We start from the raw sequence: 21,337 nt of genomic DNA on the forward strand, positions 1-21,337 counted from the left end.
AGACAAATGGCTTAGGAGTTGAAAGTGCTTGCAAGCTTTCAGATAGATATATGCCTAGTGTGTGTGTGTGTGTGTGTGTGTATGTGTGTGTGTGTGTGTGTATATAAATCAATTTAATTAAATGTTAAGGCCAAATTATGGAAGGAAGGTTTTTACTGTATTTTTTTAAAAGGCAAACCTCCTCACTTTACAAAGAAGAAATTGCCTTTCAAAGATTTGAGGCAAACATTAAAAAGTGGCTATATTTGATATTTCCTTAACTGTTAACAAGAAACTGTATCCAAGATGCTGATTGCTGCCAGAATATGTAGGAAATGGATATTCAAAAGAAAGTAACATTTATTCTAAGAAATTGAAGTAATGACAACTTGTGGGCATGTGATATTTTATTCTGCATGAGAATACACAGTGTGAGAAAGACCTCTCAAGAGCCAGCAGTTCTGCTGCTTCATTCACTTAGAATAGGTATTGGCACTGTCTGGGTTTCTTAAAGCAGAGGTGTTCATTACAGCTGTTTTTTTTCACAGCCATGAATAACCATCACATGAGAATTCATTGCTAAATAGCTTTAGTTCATATACAAATTATAAAATGAAAATGAGTTTTCACAAAGTTGAGGAAGGTGATGTCCTCCGTGAGCAATATTTACCATGCCACCTTCGTTCTTTTTATAGGTGAAGCAGTGGAAGATCACAAGTTCCGTTTTCTTGGCTTTATTTAAAGTCTGTTTCTTAAGCATAGTAAGATTTTGAGAGTGCATAGTAGGATTAAAAAGTAATCAAATCTGTGTCTGATTAAACACTGTCTTAACAATAGTATTTCAGACTTTTTTTTGAGTGAGGACTTAGTACAAATTAACAACAAATTTGGTTCTTGAGGTGGACTTTCATGACAAGGCACTTAATACACAGTTTTGCAGAAGGACGAGGTCACTGGGGTTAGTGTGCAGTCAGCTGTCCACTTGGAGTACAACTTTAACGGAGAATACACTTTTCAAAAGTGAAAATATGGTTTTGTAATGATTTAGTTGCAATTCAAAGCTGTTAGCAGTAGTGATAAGAATCTTAAGATTTTTCTGGATGGCCTTTCTTAGTATTCCCAAGAACATAGCTGTTTGTAAAAGGACAGTCTATTCCCAGTACAATTACTAAACGTAACGCTTCCCTAAGAGAGTATTTGGCACCAGCTTTGTAGCCTTGGTTTTATTATTTCAAAGACAAGAAAAATTGTTATTACTGCTGCTACAGATGTGAGTCGGCAGGATCAGCTGCGGTCCTCTTCCACCACATCTGAGATTGGAAGGGACTTCTTGAAGTCATCCAGTCCAAACCTCCTGCTCAAGCAGGGTCAGCTAGAGCAGGTTGTCCAGGACCATGTTCAGATGGCTTTTAAATATGTCCACAGACGGAGACTTCGCAGCTCCTTTGAACAACCTGTTCCATTGTTTGATATCCTCACAGTAAAGTGTTTTCAAGTGTCCATATGGAATTTCATGTTTTAATTTGAGCCCATTGCCTCATCCTCTCAGTGAGCAACACCGAGAAGAATTTGGCTTCCTTCCCTTCATTCCTTCCCAGCAGGTGTTTATACACATTGTACTAGTAGGAGAGGTTAAAATATACATCTTGTAAATAGGATAATAGATTACATATCTTCTCCTCTTTTTGCACTGCTGTGAAGCTTTTCTTTACAATGAACCTTCCCAGGGTCAAATCTTTAGTAAAAATGCCTTTACATCTGGAGTGACTTCAGTGTGATAATACAGATAGTGCATAAAATTATGGCAGTAATGTAGACTAGTTAGGAGTGTTTTTAAACAAAATATTTGACATTTTGTTGGCCATCAGGATGGCTGAATCGTTGTATGAACTGGAACTGCTTGTTCATATTAGTGGTTTGAAATTCAGCAGCATTTCTCTTGGGGTCTAGAGTCTGATTGCTGCTACTCCTAGTAGCATGTCGATTTGCTAGTTTAACAAACATCTGCAGCTTTGTTTTGTTGATTCTCTTTGTCAAGTGATAAATGGTATTACTTCTGATTAATGTTTATTCAGAGACAGTCTATGCAAAATAGTTAATACCAATTGCAGGTATAATTTCTGTCAACTTGGAGCTGATCAGATCTTTTGGTTTGTTTTTTTTTTTTTAAATTCAGTTTAATCCACAATTCATTTGTGAACATATACCCAGCTTAATGGTTGTCTGTACCAGTATGATTGGATGTAGTACCTGACAGCCATGCTTTTCTGCGTCATTTGTTGATGGAGGAGGGTTTTACAGCTACAGAACCCTGTAGTCACTATACCTTCTTTGTTCGCTGTCCTATATAGAAGAAAGATATGTAATGAAATTACCCTATCCAGAAGGGTCAAGCTGAAGATACTGCGTATTTCCCTAACCTACATCACTCATCAACGGTTGGTTGAGTACTTCAGTGACAGGATTTGCTACATTGGATCTGCAAATATATTAATACTCTGTGTGAGGTACATGTGGACATAGAAAAGAGAAAATTATATTTCTTCTGTTGGTTATGTTATTGATAGGAAAATGACTGAATTATGCACTAAAAGTCTTTATACTAATGAAAACCACTTCTGTGGATAGTATTGCATCAGCATTAAAGGGTAACTTAACACCTTAAGGTAGGTATTTGACAATACTGAACAATATTCAAATTGACTGCTGCCGATTCTTTTGAAGGTTAGTTTTCTTGTTTTTTATTATTTCTAGGAATTACCTTTTAACCAAGTAGTGGGTCTCGTGATGCTTACATTGTACATTGTATTTTGCTAGTAATTTATTGTGGATGGAGTGAAGAAAACCATGCATGTGTTTTCCAATAGCGTTTAAAACTTGCTAGAAAGCAGTTTGCTGTGAGGAGTCCCTTCTGTGTGTTACAGCTAAGAGAGGGATGGCTTCAGAAAATGGTAAAGTGCAAGATGATTTCAAATAGCAAATCCAGTAGTATTCAATAAACATTACATTAAAAAAACTCTGTATGCTGGCACACTTAGTTACCTGTATGACTGATGATGTTTGAGGAGATTACCAGGGAAAAAAATTGAATTACAGTGCTCTTGGAACTCCTCAGAGTTTTTGCTGCCTTTATTTAGGTACTATTGAACAGTCAAAATCCGATTTCAGCTGTTTACTGAATTTCATCTTTAGCTTCCTAGTGTTGCAACGTTTCAACATCAAATGCAGGAGAAGTTTTAGTTTTAAGAACTTTTCATTAAATTTTTAAAAGTGGAAATATTTCCAAAAATTAACACCTGTTTGGGGAGGGAAGTCAAATGCAAGTGGAAGAAACTTTTATCTGTATATGTAATGTTTCCTGACTGTCTAATTTTCTTCTTTATTTGTATGGAGAAGTCTTGCCACGTTTTCAAGTCTATGCTTCAGCGGCAAGTAGGGTCTGTCATAGCAGATGTGTGAGGAAAGGATATTGTTTCAACACTAAGAAAGGAAAGAATTACTTGTGGTCCTTGAAAGGAATTTGGCAAAGCTGAGGAAGCTTGTCAGATGGAAATTGGGCAGGATGAGGAACAAAGATACATCCCTTGCTGTGTTCTTCCTAGTGCTGTTTCCTGTCTTCGCACAAGAGCTTCATCCTTTCCCTGATGTTCCCCTTGAAAATATCCAGTAGAGACTTGAAGAGACACTGTATCGCTACTCTGAAATAGTGGTCTGTGTAATCAATTCCATTTCAGCTGCAGAATTTAAAATAAAATAAAACCACCACACATTGAATGGAGCTCAAATTCATTCCTTTTTTTAAACTAGAATGAGAAACAGGAAAAAATCCATATGCAGTGTTATGTTGCAGTGAACTTTAAACAAAATATTTCAGAGACAAGTAAAGGGAACAAAGTGCTTGAGTTGCTAAACTGATGGCAGCAATGTCTTCTTTTCATCCAGGGTGTTTAGAAATCTCGTGAAGGATAAGAGGGGCCCAGAATCCATTCTTTTCACTGTGTTTGAAGGAGCCTGAATCTTATTATCTAACTCTGAAGAAAGTGTCCTGCCAAAATGTCTTATAATCTGTGATTTTCCTGCAGTCATTCTAGATTTAAAAGTTCACTTTTAATTAAAATACACCTCTGTTTTTCATAGACAGAGCTGGATTTCCCAGGGCAGTCAGCTACAGCCAAGAAATGTGCTGCTGTACCTGTGACAATGAACGCATGGCCCTATTCTGTGTTGACAGACATACACAATGCTTTGAAAATTCTGAACCCTGAATTATCTTGTAGATGGGTCAATCCTTAGTAAATACATCAAAGATTTGGTCTGATTTCAGGAAAAGGAGTGAGGAAATTCAGTGTGTGGTTGGTTGAACATCCTGAGTAATCTTCTGAACTGCCAAGAAAATTAACCACCGTTTTGTTTTATTTCTTCAGTCAAGAATTAGAAAACTGAGCTTGAGAAACTAGACTCAAATTTAAAGCTGTGCATTTTCTACAAATAAGTTACTATCCAGAAAAGGGCAAACTAAGTTTCATGAAACTTCAGTCTTCAAACCTATAGAGCTCTTCCGGCATTGAAACATAACACAATCTTCTGGACTGTTTCATATTTGCCTTAATTGGAGAGGGCAGAGCATGCATGGGTTCTATTTTGCTATGGAATCAGCAATCGTGTGCTTGTATCCAGAATTCACATCATGTTATGCACTTAGTTTGCCTAGATAGTAGAAGAGATTTTTGCTTTAACAATCTGTCTCTTTTTCCCATGTTCATCCTAAATTGAAGGTCTTGGTGTTGACCTTTTAAAAGCAGAAGAGATCACATCTCTACAAAAGGTGTTGAAGCAACACCTACTTAGGAAAAAAGGAAAAAAAGGAAAAGGAATTAAAAACCAAACGCTGGCAGAACTGTTGCAGAACATGTGTTTAAAGGGCGTGAAATTATTTGCATGAGCACTTGTCACCTGCAAGTAATGGGTCATCCCCTGGGCTGCTTCTAGCCCTGCGGATGCTCCGGGGGAGCAGAAAATAAGCTTTAGAAGATGCTGATGCAGAGTAGAAAATGAAAAATAGAGTGGAAGTTTGTTTTTTCTCAATATGATGTTACTCCTGCTCATCTCAAGCAACCAAGAGGGACCAGACTTCTCAAAAATGTGTAGAGGAGTGGAAAAATAGCAGGAAGAGAGATTATGAATAAGCTGCCTTTGGTTTCTTTTCAGATGCTCCTGTTTTTAAACACTAATTCTAGCAATCCTTTCTTCCCTTTTCTGATCTTTGAACTTGTTTAAAATGGAGCTCAACCTTCAAACGAGGAAAAAAGAAAAGCAGTTGGAAGCACTTGATCTACCTTTCCTGCTCTTCAAACTTGCTTCTCAGAAATACCAGCAAGTGGAACAGGGCACTGGTCAAGCAGAAAGGCACCAGTGAGAATGGAGACAACTGGGATACTGTTATCTGCTCTTCCGCTGGCATGCTGCTTGATTTGGGGGGAAAATCAGTACCCTGACACTGTTTTTCCCTTATATAAAACAGGAGGAAATAAATTTTACAGTGTTTGTTGATTGCTTTCAAATTTTCTGATGAAAAGTGCTGCTTAAGAACTACTCGGTGTATCATTGACTGTGTGAACACTACTGAATCTGTAATAATTTGTCTTCCCCTATGTCAGTTTGGGATGCAGAGGAAAATTACCTGGTTTCCTCATTTCTCATTGCTTTTCCCAGCGCTCAGGACCCCAGGCCATTGATGTTAAGCAGCAGATGCTTTTCATAGATCGGATTAAGGGTTGATGAATTAACAGAGCCTCATGGAAGAATCCCACTGTGCTCTTGAAACTGGAATTACATTCCTGGTAGTGATCTTCATGGCCTTGCATTTACTTTTAGAAAAAAATTATTAAAAAAAAAAAAAGAGAGATTTGGAAAGAAGGGAGGTAATATTAAATTCTTGCTAACATACAGTGTCCAATATGTCACTGAAGTCCTAATTGGTATTTAATATATGGATTCTGCTAAATAGCGGATGTCTAATTCTCCTAAGATGTTTTATAAACTATAAGAGGAAGAGGTACAATTGTTCACAAATGTTTCACCGAGATTGTTTTGAGTCAGTTAAAATTGCCTTTGAGAGCAGAGTTGCACTAAAAAGAAGGAGGAGAGATGGAAAAAAGAAACCCCAAAACAGGGTCCTGCTTGGTCTAGGGTTTCAGGCAAGAGAGGAAAAGGTCTGGTTATCCAGAGCCAGCTGCATTGTTAAAAGTTCATACTATCACTTTGACATTTAGAGTAGGACTCAGTGTCTTTGTAAATTCCTCTTCGTATTACCAGTGTAGGTCTCTGAGCTCAGACCATTTCACAAACCATAACATTTTTTAGTGAGTGATTGATCTGTATTATGTGTCCTAGCCATCAGAAGAATCTTGGGATGTTGCTTGTATAAACTGTAATACAATCTGATCTTGGGCATTTAGTTACAGACTTTCATAGACCTATTGGCGATACTCAGTCCTCCTGGATTTGGGAATAAAGCTTATCTGATACCTTAAAAAAAAGGGGGGGGGGGAGATGTTTTTTAAAAAAAGGGGGGGGGGGGAATAAGCCCCTCATTTTCTCTGTTCCCCACTTAAATAACTCAACACATCTGGTAACACTGTAGGATCATTGTCCTTTCAGTTCCTCTGCAGCTCGTACTGCTACAATATTTCTTTGGTATCTGGTTTCCAAAAGGGCAATGTGATTATTTTTTTTTCTTCTTCTTCTTCTTTTTTTTTTTTTTAAGGCTGTTTTTGTAGGTCTTGCAAATTAACCCATATGCATTGCAAGAAAAAACATGACTTTTAATCAGCACCATTTCTAAAGTTAGCACTTGCTCTGTGTATATGAATATGTATATGAACCAGTGCTTAAAAAAAAGAAAACACACAACCTTTCTGCTGGTACTCAAAGCTAGCATACAAATGTGTTTTTATTATCAAAGAAAGTATGCCTAAATGTTAAGGTACTTTTCTGTTAGGGGTTTTATCATTTGACTTCTTGTCTTCAGTTATGGGAATGATAAAAATTGAAACTAAACCATTTAATTCAATAAGAATTATGTTGAATTTTAGGAAGCAAAAAGAGGAATCAGATACAGACTCATATGCATAGGAAATTAAGCATTCAAGAAACTAAAACTTTGAGAGCAACTAAAGGGGTAGCCTTAAGGTGTGCTTATTTGAAATGCCTCCATTTAATTTTACAATAAATGTGAGTATTTTGTTCCAATTAAGACAGTTCATATCTATGACTTGAAATTGTACGGTAGTTCCAGGGAGACTGTGGACTGCTTGTTTTACATTCTGGATCAAGTTCAGATTTTTAGGCTTCGCTTGAATAAAATAAAAAGTCTGAACCCTAAAGATAATACAGATTGATAAATCTGATTTAAACATTCCCGTGTTCCAGACTTTCAGTGTATGTGGTACAGCTGAGCCTCAGGCCATGCACTAAATACATCCACAGTGCATTCCCAGGGTACCCGAATACCAAATGATCACATTTGAAAGGTTACCTTTCTATGGATTCTGACTTTTCTGTATTAGCCACAAAGATTAGAATTTTAACAGCTCCCAATGAGAGGTATTGTGAAATATTTACTTGGCAGGAAAAAACCAAAACAAAACAAAGCCCAGATGAGATACCGTCTCATATTCATGAACTGGGATTTATTAGTTCTGTGAACGTCCTTGTGAGAATATGCTCCATAGTTCACACTTCAGGAAAAAAAAGTCTTGGTTTTCATTTATAGTAACTGAAAACTTTGATAGAAGTGTTATTGTAGTAGAGGTTTAAGCGGAGAGAGAATCATGCTTGTGCAGAATATATCAAATAAATCCTGCAGTCTTTCACAACTGGCTTTCTGCAAGGGAAGTTACTACCATTTATCTCTCTGGAAATTTGGCAGTAGCTTTGTTAGGAAAATTGGTTATAATTAAAGATGTAAGGCTTTTTCTCCTTTTCTTTTACAGGTTGTGGAGCTCATTTCAAGTGCTATTGGTGACTTAGTTCAAGGTATATATTATGAAAACTCAAAGTCATCTGAGGTAAGAATTTCAGTAGTTTTACATACCTAAGAAGTTTGGTGATATTCGTGTGTGACTGCAGTGAATGCGATGACTCTCTCACCTGTTTAAGAAGGAGGGAGAGGGAGGAAGAGAGTCCTAGTGAGTTTCAGTGGTAACATTCTTATGGTATCTGTGAACTCTGGTGGACATTTCTAGAAATGCTCAAGGAAGGACTGTTTTATTCCTGTGAGTGCTTAATAAAATAATTTCATGTGTCATTACCAGAAGCTCTACCTTTCCAAACAATTCCAGAGGTTCCTGGTTAGGCTTCTGTTAGAGGCGCTTATTACAGTGTGAAAATACACTGTATTTAATGCAGTGAAAATATCACTGATATTTTCATGTGAAGTTTCTCATTTCCAAGCCCAAAGATGCTTACAAAATGCTTCATCCCAAACTTGTATCAAGTCCTTTCTTCTTCTGAGCATTCACATTTTGATAGTACAAGCATAAATTTTGTCCTGGAATGGTAAGAGTGTAGCACTGTACCCTCTTCCACCAGAAGTCGCAAGAATCAAGAGCGAATAAGACTGTAGCACTGTACTCTCTTCCACCAGAATCATGTGCACAGATTGCAGGAGTTGGCATGGGCAAAAACAGCAGCCACCAGAGTTTCACACCAAATAATCTTGTATTTCTTCAAGGGCAATTATAGACATACTGTGTTACTATTTGGCAATGAAAATTGGTAAAATTAGACATAAGCATTTTTGTCTTTACTGGAATATTTAAGGAAACTTGCAGAGACATTTCTTGAAGTAGGCTTGCTTGGGCAGGGTGTTGGAGTAAAAAAGCTTTCTTTTATTTGCTATGACTGTATCTTAACACGTGCAAAAAAATCCATAATCTGAAGTTGCCATGACCTTTACAGGTTTTATAATAGGAAGTTTTTGCTCACTGATGAGCAGTATGTATATATGAATACCTATAGGTAGATAGATATGCTCACAGTGACATTCTCTCACATGCTTAGTTTGCACTGAAGACCTGAATCTTCACCTTCAGTAGGTGAAATGGCTTGAAGGTTGCAGAAATATGAGTTCATTTATATTCATTGTGTATTTAAATTGCAGCTCTAGTTTACTATTGCCACGTTTTAGTATGTAGGAAGATTAATACCACAGTGGAAGGCCTGATCACATGGGTTACCACTACAGTAGATATCTGCGCTGATGCCTTTGCGCCAGCCAAACTACAGTGGGCTGTCAGCTAACAGTGGCTGGGCCTTGGAGTGTGTACTGAGCTACTCCAATGGTCAATATCTCTCTCTCTCCTGCTTTGCAGCAGCAAAGGCATGTTACTAAAATTAACCTCCTCTAAGCTTATTGCTCTCATTTTGGTTGAAATCAGGTAGGTAGGAAATGATCACATTAATGAACTGAGCTCTTCCCTTGGAGGAAGAAAGAGCCTCTAGCAGGGAAGCAATAATGGCTTTCTCAGGAGATGCTTGGGTTGCACACAGAGCATTCTCTGGCACCTCTTAGGAGGGAACCTGGGTGGAAGCGTGGCAGCAGTGTGATGTTGGGAATCTAATGGTCCTTCTGCACCTGCTGTGTTTAACCCATGGGTAAACAGACTTCAGCCTCCAGGGCTGCTTCCAAGTGCTTTTGCTCAGGGTTGTATGTTAAAATAGATTATGTCTTGGAGGTGTTTGCAAAGGATGTTTTAAATTTTGTTTTCCGTATTCAGGCAGGTTTAAATACAAGTAGATCCCAGGTATATCGTATTTTAAAAAACAACTGCTCTTTTGTGTGTAGAAGTAAAGCTCTGCAAGTTCATCTCCACAACAAAACTGCATTTTATCTTAACCCTGGTTGCTGTTTAAATGAGAAATGTGGATTCTTTTGGGTTTCTGCCGCTGCAGAATGTCCTAATCTTCTTTTCCTTAGTCTTTCATTTTTTGTTGAGTTACTGAAGCACTCCACTTGTGTAGATTGCAGGGGAAGTGCAAGATAAACTAAGCACAGCTGCATGATGTTTACCTGCCCTGGCCCAATTACAAATACAACTTATGCTTCAGTGACTTTGTCTGTCTAAGGCGAATTGAAAGTACAGCATACCCTTTCTAAGGGGCACCCAGTTACCTCAAAACACAATTAGTATGGTGTCATGATGGATACTGAAATTTACATTACAGTGTTTGGAGTTTGATCTTTTCAATCAGTAGTGCCTGGCTTCTGATGAGGCCGAGACCAAGCAAGTGTGGCATCTACTTGAAATCTACTTGAATTTACTTTTTATCTTGTCCTCTGGAAAACTTGGTTTCATGTTGTATATGAGACACATCCCTGCTGCTCTGCTCACACTGTTCTGCTGAGGCAGCGTCCTGTTCGTGTCCTGAACATCTCTTCGGCAAAGATGGACAAATGGACTAAGTCATTTGTCGGTCTGTCTTATTTGTTTCCTTTGTGCATCTTACCTCTATCCTTAATCGCAATTTGACTGAAGCAAAAATGTGAACTACATTTCCTAGAGGTAAGACAAATGCTATCTACTCCACAACTAAATCTCAAATGTCAAACATGGTTTCTTTTGAAGAGTAGGGCATAGTGATGAAATGGCATTTTCACTGCTGGGAATGTCTTAAATTTGGAAAAGCAGAAGGATACCTTCTCACTTGCTTTGTTTTTTTCTTTTCCCTTTTTGAGGCAGTAAAACTGTACCTCATGTGTTAAATGACTTTAATGCAATTGTCATAAAGCTCCTTAGTACCATAAAGTAGACTCATTTAGCACCAAGTTGTTTTGAGCTTTGCTAGACATACCTAGGTGGTAGACAAAAATACAAAAATGACTGCAGAGCTAACCTTTTTTCTCCGAGTTCATGTTTACCTCAGAAAAACCTTTCAGTCTGCTTCATTTGGGTGACCCAGTAGGAAAATGGGAAAAATCATTTGACCTAACAATACTGACCTTACTTACTCCTGAAGACGTGTAATGGGTATAATTGCTTGACAGCTCTCATTAGCACTTTTTTCCCTTCTGTAAAACCACATGCAATCCTACAGCAATCCCATTTTAGTACGTGCTGTTTGGTCATTCTTCGTCTTGTCTGCATAGTGAGTCATTAGATCTATGTGAAATGGGGAAAATAAAGATATTATTTAACTTCTCATCTTTATTTGAAGTGACAATCCCAAGTACAAAGTGTAGGCTTCAGCTGCAAAGACAGCCTGAAGGTTAGGGCTGCCACTCACATTCAAAGTATCAAATAGCTGCTGTGGTTTAAGACATTGCATTAGCAATATTAAGCTAGTATTTTGGACTGTAAGCTGGAGCAGAAAGGGGTGATGTGATAAACCTTTGCAGCTTTTTGTGCTAAATCCCTTCTCAACCCAAAATTCTGTGAGTCAGAGGCATTCTTCCCAGTTCTCATCATTCTTTCCTAAATCTAGGTCTAATTTGGGATTAAAAATTTGTGCTTTAGTGAAGGGAAAGATGAAAGTTGTCTAATCTGGCCTTCAGTCATGATCGTGGTATCTATTTTTAACAGAAAAAACATTGCACTGAGTCTCTGTTCTCCACTTTTAGGAGACTGAAGGCTTCCAAAATGTTTGTTAACTCACAGAATACTGTCACGCTTTTAGAAACCTTCTGTCTTAATATACCAGATCATTTAATGAATATTAATGAAAAATGCTTTAGAATCCCTGTTAGTTCACTGAACAAGAGGAAAGCCCAAGGTCAAACAGCAGAATCAAGAGCAGGACTTGAGTGCTGTCTCTTGTGCTTTACCTGCAAGGCCATTTTTGCATCTTAAAGTATTAGGGACTTTCGTGGGAAACTGCTTTGTTGTTTGGGTTTGTTTCCTCGCCTCCAGGGTACCTAGTTGATGCTAAATTTACATTACCAAAACTTAGTGTCAGAATGTGACTGTTACGTAAGACAAAACAATCTTCAACACGTTGCACTGATGGCTACAAGAGCTGTCAGGCATTTTTGAACATTTTTTATGCGATCATGTGAAAATCGTGCGTAACTAACATGTAAAGCAAGTTTAAAAAATAAATACATTAGTGGCAAGTACTCATTACCAGACAGTGAATTAACAGGTATTTGGTTTAGACCAATTAGTTTTCTTCATGAAAATAAGTTTCATTTCTGGCAAAGCACTGACTACATGCAGTGAATTGTATCAAATCTTCTTTGATGTTTGGCCACCAGCTCTGCTTTGAGGTGTAATGTTTTGGAATACTACACATGTCCATCAACTGGACTGCTCTGAGTCTGTGTTATGATTAAAGGATTTGCTTATAAATGCTACTATAGGAGGTAAATCAAATGTATTTTGCTTCACGTAAACCACCTTTTAGCAGTGCAGCACAGTCAGAGCTTTCACTTTTTTTCTTTTAACAAATGTTTCTGTTGCAGGACAAAAGGGAAGGATAAAATATGGAATCTGAGTAAAGAGCATCTGTGAAAAGAGTGGGATAATGTGTCAGAGGGGAGAAAAAACCCCATAGCTAGAAAGAAGGCCAATGCTGTTTGTTTACTGCTTTTGTTCTTTTAAATACTAAGCTTTTCCAGGGAGATTTTAAAGTAACAGATGTGGAGAGATATTTCCATTTATTAGAAGTGTAAAAACTTTTTTTAAATTGTGTGCTGCTTTTTGTACATTGTCATGATCAAAGTATTAGGCAGTCAGCAGCATGCTTTATTGACCCATTTGCAGACACCCTTGTTCCTCCAAAAGCAGTGAAGACATCTATTAAGAGACCAATAAAACATGCCGTGTCATGCTCAGCAAGCGGGAGTACCTCTGTTGAAATCTTATGTGAACCATGTGCAAGACACTTTGCAGGGTCTTGCTGCTGGTAGAGATTCATAGTTGCAATGGATTTTACATACGTAAAATAGCAGTTCTTGAACTACCTAATTTGAAAATTTAAAATGGTATTAAAAAATGTTTCTTTTTCTGTGGATTATTTGCCCATTGAGAACTGAACTAAAGTTTGATGTAAGTGGTTGAGACATTTTGATCATTCTGTGCAACAGCAGATGACTGAGAGCTGCCATGGTATGGAAAAAAAACAACCCAAACTCCAAAATAAAGGCTCTCTTACAAACTATATAGCTCAAGTTTTACAATGAAAAGGCTCTGACTCCTTCCTGGTTTTGCAAATGGTTCTGTGCACTTTTAAGGCACGGTTTTTGTTCGTATTTTCCTGAATCTGTTTTCAGCTTGAACTGTGCATAAATATCTTCTTTAGTGTGACGAATCAAACTGATTTATTGTAGGTGCCACTTTTGTACCGGTGATCCTTGTTACCACCACTAAGAGCTGCCCTTCCTGATGGTTATGATTGCATATTTTGTCCTGCAAATTTCATTTTCTAAAAGTTTTTTGTTTCCCATTGCCTGAGATGATTGTTTCAAACCCGATCTAAATTATCAAAGTAGCTTAACATAAAAATCTCAGCTAGCCGATTTCTTTCTAACAAAATAATAACTGACGTTGCCATTAGTAAAATGGGGGCACCCTCAGCTGTTGTTAATTTCCTATAGGAAATGCTGATCAGCAGAGCTGGATTTGGGTATTTTCCCTGTACTCCTATGCCAACATTATCCAAACTGTATCTGGAGTTGGATGCTTTCTTCCAGGGATGGTGAGGCGTTCGGTGTTCTTAATCCGGTTTCTGCTACCCATACGACATCAGGGTTGATTATCATCTGGACCCATTTCTTAGTGGCAGAACTTGTCAATGAGGTCTGAGCACTGGTAATTACAGCTAGAATTAATTCGTATTTAAACAGGCTTTGTATGAAAGGCTGGTAGGAGTCTTCTGGGCCAGCTAATGTCCACTTTTATCTTTTATTCTTTGAGTTATCCACTGCTGACAAAAGAAAGCTTACCAAAAAGTGAAAATTTCTCTAAAAATAGTAAGTGTTGTTATGATATCAGGTTTTGCAGACTTTGCAATCTAGAACTAGCTTCATTTTTCCCTTGATGTTTTAAGATAGTGTTTAGCTCCTGTCATACATACCCTTTGAAGAATGCAGTGTGGTTGGTGGACATTATATATGACATGAGACTTAAGCTTGGGGAAAAAAAAAAGGCATTTGGATTGTTGGAAAACTTTGCTAAAGCAAGGTTGTGTCTGCCTGTGCCTTCTTAAGCAGCAAAAGCTTTAGGGGTATGTGGTCATAAGGCGGTCTGTGATTAAAATCAACTATATTTTGGCATGCAGGCTTTTATGCTAAAGCACAGCCATATGGGTATAATACCTTTTTACAACTGGCTTCGTTCTGTAACCAAGATAGCTATGTTTTTAAGATTTCAATAACATATCCTTAACTATGCCTCAGATTTTTGTCATTTTTTGGTTAGATATCCATTTTAGATGCTTGAAGGTCCTCCATAATGTTCATGTAGTGGACAGTAACTTCTTGTACCATGATTTTCAGTCCTGTGATGAAATTCAAGCTTGTTTAAGAAGAATATGTTTTTGTAACAAATCACAGAGTTAATTTCCATGTGTATATCAAGTTGCAATGACTGTTTAAACTTCTTTGGTTCCTGCAGTGGGCATTTGTTAATGTCCACATTTCTGTTGCTACTCAAAGGCTCTAGCAAGCAAGCACTTTCGATTTATAGGTCTTCTGAAAGATTTATTTAACTTCATAAATCGTTTCAGGATACCGTTCTAGAATATTTTTGTCTTGGTTGGATTTAAAACAAATAATTATAAAAGTCACTGCCAATTTTCAGTATCATCCAGCAAATTTTAGTAAATACTGTTCTTTCACTGAGCAGATCGGTTGTTAAGTAAGAGATTGTGTTGCGTCTTCCAAGAGCTCCTGATTTTAAATTTAAAATAAATTGAGCTATATCTGTGTGGGGGGAAAAAAAAAAGACTTGATATATGGGAAACTACTTGAACTAAATGCTCATTTTGACATTTTGCCAGTCCTGGGAATTTGCACATGCTCCGGGCTGAGTTAAGATATTAAAACAAATATACTACAGTAAGATGGAACATGAGGAAAGTTTAGGCTTGACTTTGTAAGTTATCATATGCATAATAGCAAACATGTGGTTTCTCTGTTCCTCACTTTCCTTGTATAAGTTAATAGGATGTCTGAAAGCAAAGGCATTTTGATACAGCCCTGTGTTACTTGGCATTGGAGAATTCTCCTACTTTTTCCATTAGTCTCAAATTATCCTCTCCCTTGTAACACAGCACTTCTGGGTGATATCCATAAGGGAGGAAAATTAGAGCTGAACGGATGGATTCTATTTCATTTGTTACCGATTTCATGACAGATAATACCTTGCTAGAAAACTATAGGGTCACAGAATTACTTCTTGCTCGTTTCTGAGTAATTTAATTGACGTCACTTTGAGGGAAAAGGCTTGTTATACAAGTGTCTTTTTCATATTACTCTTTTAAAGAATACCTTTTGGCTTACTGCATGCTACGGATTTGGCTGAACTGAGAAACTGCAAACATTTAATGTTTATATGCTTGAGATTTTTTTTCTTTAGCTTCTCATTACTGATTTTAGCTTTTCCGAAGCAAAACAACTGTGTCTTTTCTAGTTTTGTTTTTTTTTCCCTCGTTAGAGAGTACCTAAAGGTGTGACAGTAACATGCGTATGTGAGAAAAATTACAAGTCATGTCTAGCTTTGAAGATCCGTTCGTAGAATAGTGCCATTATTAACACCATGTGAGCCAAAGGAGCTGCAGTTGAATTTGGGTTTGGGGGGAAGGGACTGGGTTTGTGTTTACTAAAACACTTTTTGGAATGTAATCCAAATCAGTATGTTGGATACAAAGGATTTTGAGAAGTGTTGAGCATCTCTGACCTTACGGTCAAGGTGGTGAAGTTCACTAGAGGCATCACCGAGATCTCTGTCAGTCCTCTGGGGAAGTTAATACCTGACATTTCTAAATTACAGCTGCTTGGTTTTTGTCTTTTTTAAATGCTTTCAGTCATTCCTCATCCTTAATACAGCAGTAGAAGTGGTACACGTCCTCCATCGCAGCCCTTCATTTTTTCCAATGCAGTTCTACAAGGATTTTTAATACCTTTTGGAATTATCTTTTTTTTTTTTTCTTGACTAAAAAAGAGATATTGTAGGGACTTCTAAATTTTATTAGGGTTGTTGGCTCTTGGTAACTGGCAAGGAGCTGAAGCCCAGATGTACTCTGGGTTGGGGCTGGGTTTGGGGGAGAGGAGTTGTCTTTATTTTTCCTTTTTATGTCTTTCTTCCCAGTCCTTCATGAGGAATATAGTCATTGATAATGTTCAGTGTAATGATAGTCATTAAGGAAAAGATCTGTGTTGGATCTGTTGACAGCTCCATGTATTTTGCATTGTTCTTTTTGAGCAGAAAATGGAAATGTTGTTTGTTGAAGCTGCCAGTATATTTATTCTGATACTTTTCTCTCCTCATCCCCAAAAGATACCCTGCTTTCTTTGGCACCATGGCACCCAGAGTTTTGTTACTCGCTGCAATTCATGCTATCCTGTGCCACACTGTTAACTTGTGTGAGCTGACACAGCTGCAGTTCTGGTGTTTTCATGTTAGCCTTTGTTTCATTTTCAGGAGAACTGTCTTACAGATGATATCTGCATATCCACGTGGAAGGAGCAGGCTTTCCTGTCACATAGTGCCTTGCTGGCAAAGAGCTGCCAGGCTGCAATGGAGCTAGCAAAGCACAGCGCTGAGATTCAGGACATGGCATTTCAGTATGGAAAACACATGTCTATGAGTCATAAGGTACTCCTTTTCCTTTTGTTCTGGGATCTTAAATATAGAAAGACTTCTAAGATGTGTTAATCTTGAGCTCTGTTGTATACTGCCACTATGCTGTAGACTTCTGACAGCAGGTCAGTGACATTGAGAGATTTGACTGCTGACAGCTGAAGATGTTTGCAGAAGTTGCTGGTATGAACAGTGCTTACAAACTGGCAAAATCACACTCCTGGCAATGCAGGTTATTTCATTTAAGCTCTATTAACATCCCTCACTGTATCTTTCTGTAGTCACTTATAACTTTACCTTCTCTGTTCCTACGTTCTTCCTAAAGCCACTATCTCTGTAGCAGGAATTGCAGGAGGAAGCGTGTTTGTTCTCAGCTGCCGCCATGCAGAGATTCATACTAAGAGGTTCAACTGCCTGCAGCAGCACACGAGCTGAGGCCTGTGTTGCAGTGGCTGAAGGGCTTGCATACATTCCCTGATGAATAATATTCTGTGGAAGTAACTTCCAGAGGGGGTAGCTGGAGGATGAACAGGGAGGTCACCAGATACGGACAGGAGCAGCCTACACCTCAGCAGCAGTACAATTTTCCAGAGGAAGCCTCTGACCTCTGTTACAAGTCTTCCTATCCACAGCTACAGTTAGTCCAAAGGAAAACACACACAGTGTGAAGTTTGGATCCTTGACACTCTTATTTTGCCCTAAACATCTGTTCCTACTGTATTGCACTACTTGCAAGTATAGATGTAGCTTGAGACAGGCAGACAGATTCAGCTGAGTTCAGACAGTTTCTAGTTCCTGCGGGAGAATGAAGTGGTTTTATAAAGCACAGCTTTATTGCCACAGAAATGCCACTATGTGGTATTACTATATACAACTCTACCAGTAAATTGTTTCTTGTGCAGACTATAATCTTAATATTTTGTATATACTTTAATATTAATACATTCGCTATTGACATATAGTTTTGTATAAAGGATTTTATAGTTTCCAGAGAAAACTAGCTGTGTAACTTTTCCTTCGTCAGAAGGAGGATCACATTTCATCAGCTTCCTCGGTTACTGAAAAGTAGAAAGTATAACCCCTCACAGACTAAAACCTGATATTCTTTCCACCAAAGACTGAATCATTCTTTTCTTTGTAATTCTCCTGCTTCCTGCCACTCCTGGGCTGTGTCCCATCACTTGCCCAGTTCTGCAAGTTGTCCTTTACAAGTTTCTTTGCAGATTCCCTACATGCTTCTCTTTACAACTTCCTGCCACTACAATGCTTGCAACATCTTCTTATCCTTCCCCTAAACTTGAAAAAGAGCAACCAAAGTACAAGTGTCAAAGCAGAAAGTGGCGAGTAGGTATAGAATCAGGATATGGACCTTCATTTGAGTGGGTGGATATGTAATAGACTGTTCCTGGGAACTGAAGGAAGGTGTTCTTCTCTTTCAGCTACATTCAGACCTCCAGCCATTTGTTAAAGAAAGTTCTACTGACACCATGGCCTTCAGTTTGAATTCTGCTCCTGCAGTCCTCCATCAGGAATTCCTTGGGAGGGAGGCATGGATTAAACAGATCAGAGAGGTAAATTAAAGCATTGTTTAGAATTTCCTAGTTTTGGAGTTTGTACCTCTCTTCCTGTCTATACTTTCAATCTGTGAAGAAACTTAGAAATTAACATCAAACAAGACAACATAGAGGTTACCTCTGCTTTCCAATACTTAACACGTCTCTCTTTCATGCTTTTAAGAGGGGGAAATCTAGGGACGTGAAAGTCAAGCTTCGTCAAACTTCTGTGTGTCAGTGTAACAAGTGAATTCATTTGCATGGAGCATATATGTCTGTTCTCTACACTACTTGTGCAAGCCCACGTCTTAGCTTAAAGCTATTTCACTGACAGCTTAAAACAGAGGAGTTTGCATTACAGTTGGTTTAAAGGTAGGCACGTATTTCCTTCTGCCAACTTGACACTAGGAGCTGTATTTTGGACTGGGGAGGGAGGAGGGCATCTGGGGAACTTGAGTTACTGACCAGTACATAATATTTGTGAGATCTTGAAGTGAAGCAAACCTTTTGTCATTTTGAAATTAAGGGCTGGTAGTTTATAATGTGTGATGAGGAATTTTGGAATTCTACAATCTCAACACAAGGCTCCTATGTGGGTGGAATGTAAATGAATTTGGATGATTGCAGTTGGAGAGTAATGGTATTACCACAACACAGTGTATAAAAGCTTTAAAACAATTTCCCATCTGCAGAATCTAGAGGAGGTTGTAGGACTCCAGGAGTGCCGTCTGTCTGCTTGTTAATTCTTGTACCAAAAATGTGCATTATAGAAACAGTAAAGCAGTTCTCTTTGAAGGGGGTGGGGAAGTGACATGAACTATGCAAAAGTATTTATTGACTACTACTTTAGCTCAGTACATTTGGCACACCTTGTCCAGGAGCCTTTCTTGGCTTTTGTTGATTTAGAAAGGAAAATTACCTTTCATTAACTGCAAACTCTGAAGTCACATTCACTATGTGTCATTCAGTGTAGCCCAAGCACTCAAACCAGAGACTTTCTCGTGTTGGCAGTATTCATAAGGGTATGCTCCTAAGCCATCCTCTTGTGCAACGTCATTTATACAGTTTAAATAAGCAAAGCATGCACATTGGATTCAGTCCCTGCCAGGTAGAATTGTTCTTAGTAGCTAGGGCATATGGAAATCAGATTATAGACCTTTAATTACTGCTAAGTAATCTGGCTTTCTGCTTTAATTGTTTTCCCATCTAAGCATTCGTACAATGGATTAAAGGCAGCACCTCGCCTTAGCAGCTTCCTTCTCCTACAGGAAGTTTTTGGAGTTCAAGAGAGCCCCATTGCACCTAGTAGCCTCCACAGGGGTATACAGCTCTGAGAGCATGTGGCTGGAGCTCAGTCCCTGTCATGCATATCTTAGTTGAAAGCAGTTTACAGAGAGCTCATGAGGGATGCCTGAACTTCTGTGGAGGGCCCAGAATTTTTGTGATTGTCTCACCACAGCTCTCTTGTCAGAGGTATGGACACAGTGGTTATTCCCAGGGTAGTCTTTGCACCTTTCTGCTGCTGAGCTGAAGACCTTGTCTTCAAGCTCCCTTGTCTCTTCATTTGGAAAGAGCAAAACACATCAGATATCCAGGTGTGGGAAGTTGCATAAACATTAGATATATGTGCTTTGAGAAGGTCAGATTCTGATTTGGATGAAATTTAGAGACTCCCTTAAAAGGGACTTGGGATATGTATAGAGAGAAGCCTTGTCATAGGAGGAAAAATAATGCCTAGGTATATGTGTGTGCATATGTGGATATATACATATATACATACACACACCCCCATATGTGTGTGTGTGTGTGTATATATATATATATATATATATGTATATATATATTTACACAGGAATGGATGATCCATCAAGACCCAAGTTTCTCTTGTTCTTACTGGCCTTACCACCAACAGTCCTCACCTTTGTGCATTTAAAACTAAAATGCCCAATGAACTGGAAGAAAGGCATTTATCAAATGTTTTGTCCAGCATTTCTCAAGTATAGGATTTAAGACGGGAAAGGGACCATCGCATCTGAGAAAGAAAAGTCAATCTTGGAAAACATCCTGAAAACCTGCCCCAAAAGCATTATTAAACCTTGTGGTCTGCTTATCTGATGCGTTCTGAGTAATTTAATGGGGGATTCAGGGATCCTTTTTGGATTCTGGCAAGGTGAGTTGATTTCACACCACCTTATTTACTAATAATGAATGTAATGGTATTACTGTCCCTCACTACTGGCACATGGTGATCTTTGGTGTTCAGGAGGAAGGCTGAATTGAGTTGGCCATTCATGTGTCTAATACGATTGGTAAGTAGAATCTTTGAGTGCCCCAAGTCCTGACATTCAGAGGCTGAGCTCCCAAACCAAGTGGTGAAGCCTAGAAAGTTATCTAAGTTTGGTAAGAGTGCACAGCTTTTGCATGACAGGCTTAATACTTTTGAGGAAACTAAACCAGATGCACACGTCTGATGTAAAAGGAAAGAAAGTCTGTGTCTGAGATTGGAGTCATTCAGAAAAGCGGACTTATTGAGAGGATAAAAAGAAAGAAAGCAAAGGTGCAGTTGTAGTAAAGAAGGCTTAGGAAACAGATCAGATAAGGTTGCTGCTTGGAAAAGCACAACTGCCATTGACTTAAATTCTTGAGAGAATCATAGAATGGTTTGGGTTGGAAAGGACCTTAAGATCATCCAGTTCCAACCCCAATGCCATGGGAAGGGATGCCTCACGCTAGACCATGTTGCCCAAGACTCTGTCCAACCTGGGCTTGAACACTGCCGGGGACAGAGCATTTATCAGTTCTTTGGGCAACCTGTTCCAGTGCCTCACCACCCTCACAGTGAAGAACTTCTTGCTGCTTGTAATGTGTATTAAATGGAGGAGATGTCACACTGAGCACACCTTTCCCGGTATTGCCAAGACTAAAAAGCACCTTCCTCTAACAAGTTGGCATATTCTCCAGGGCCGTGTGAATCTGCATATAGGCAGTCATTTGTTAAAGAACATA

The 21,337-nt window shown here is 38.5% G+C and overlaps 1 protein-coding gene across 5 annotated transcripts in view; it reads left to right on the forward strand.

Annotated features, from left to right (window-relative positions):
- Window positions 1–21,337, forward strand: part of PDSS2 (decaprenyl diphosphate synthase subunit 2) — a 122,744-nt gene that overhangs the window by 87,766 nt on the left and 13,641 nt on the right. For all 5 annotated transcript variants that reach the window (XM_065681113.1, XM_065681114.1, XM_065681115.1 and 2 more), the window contains exons 4-6: window positions 7,974–8,048; window positions 16,620–16,793; window positions 18,218–18,349. In XM_065681113.1, the coding sequence (XP_065537185.1) occupies window positions 7,974–8,048; window positions 16,620–16,793; window positions 18,218–18,349 (381 nt within the window). The remainder of the gene's footprint in view (window positions 1–7,973; window positions 8,049–16,619; window positions 16,794–18,217; window positions 18,350–21,337) is intronic.

Source organism: Lathamus discolor, chromosome 5 (assembly GCF_037157495.1).
Source record: "Lathamus discolor isolate bLatDis1 chromosome 5, bLatDis1.hap1, whole genome shotgun sequence".
In the NCBI taxonomy this organism is placed as follows: Eukaryota; Metazoa; Chordata; class Aves; order Psittaciformes; family Psittacidae; genus Lathamus; species Lathamus discolor.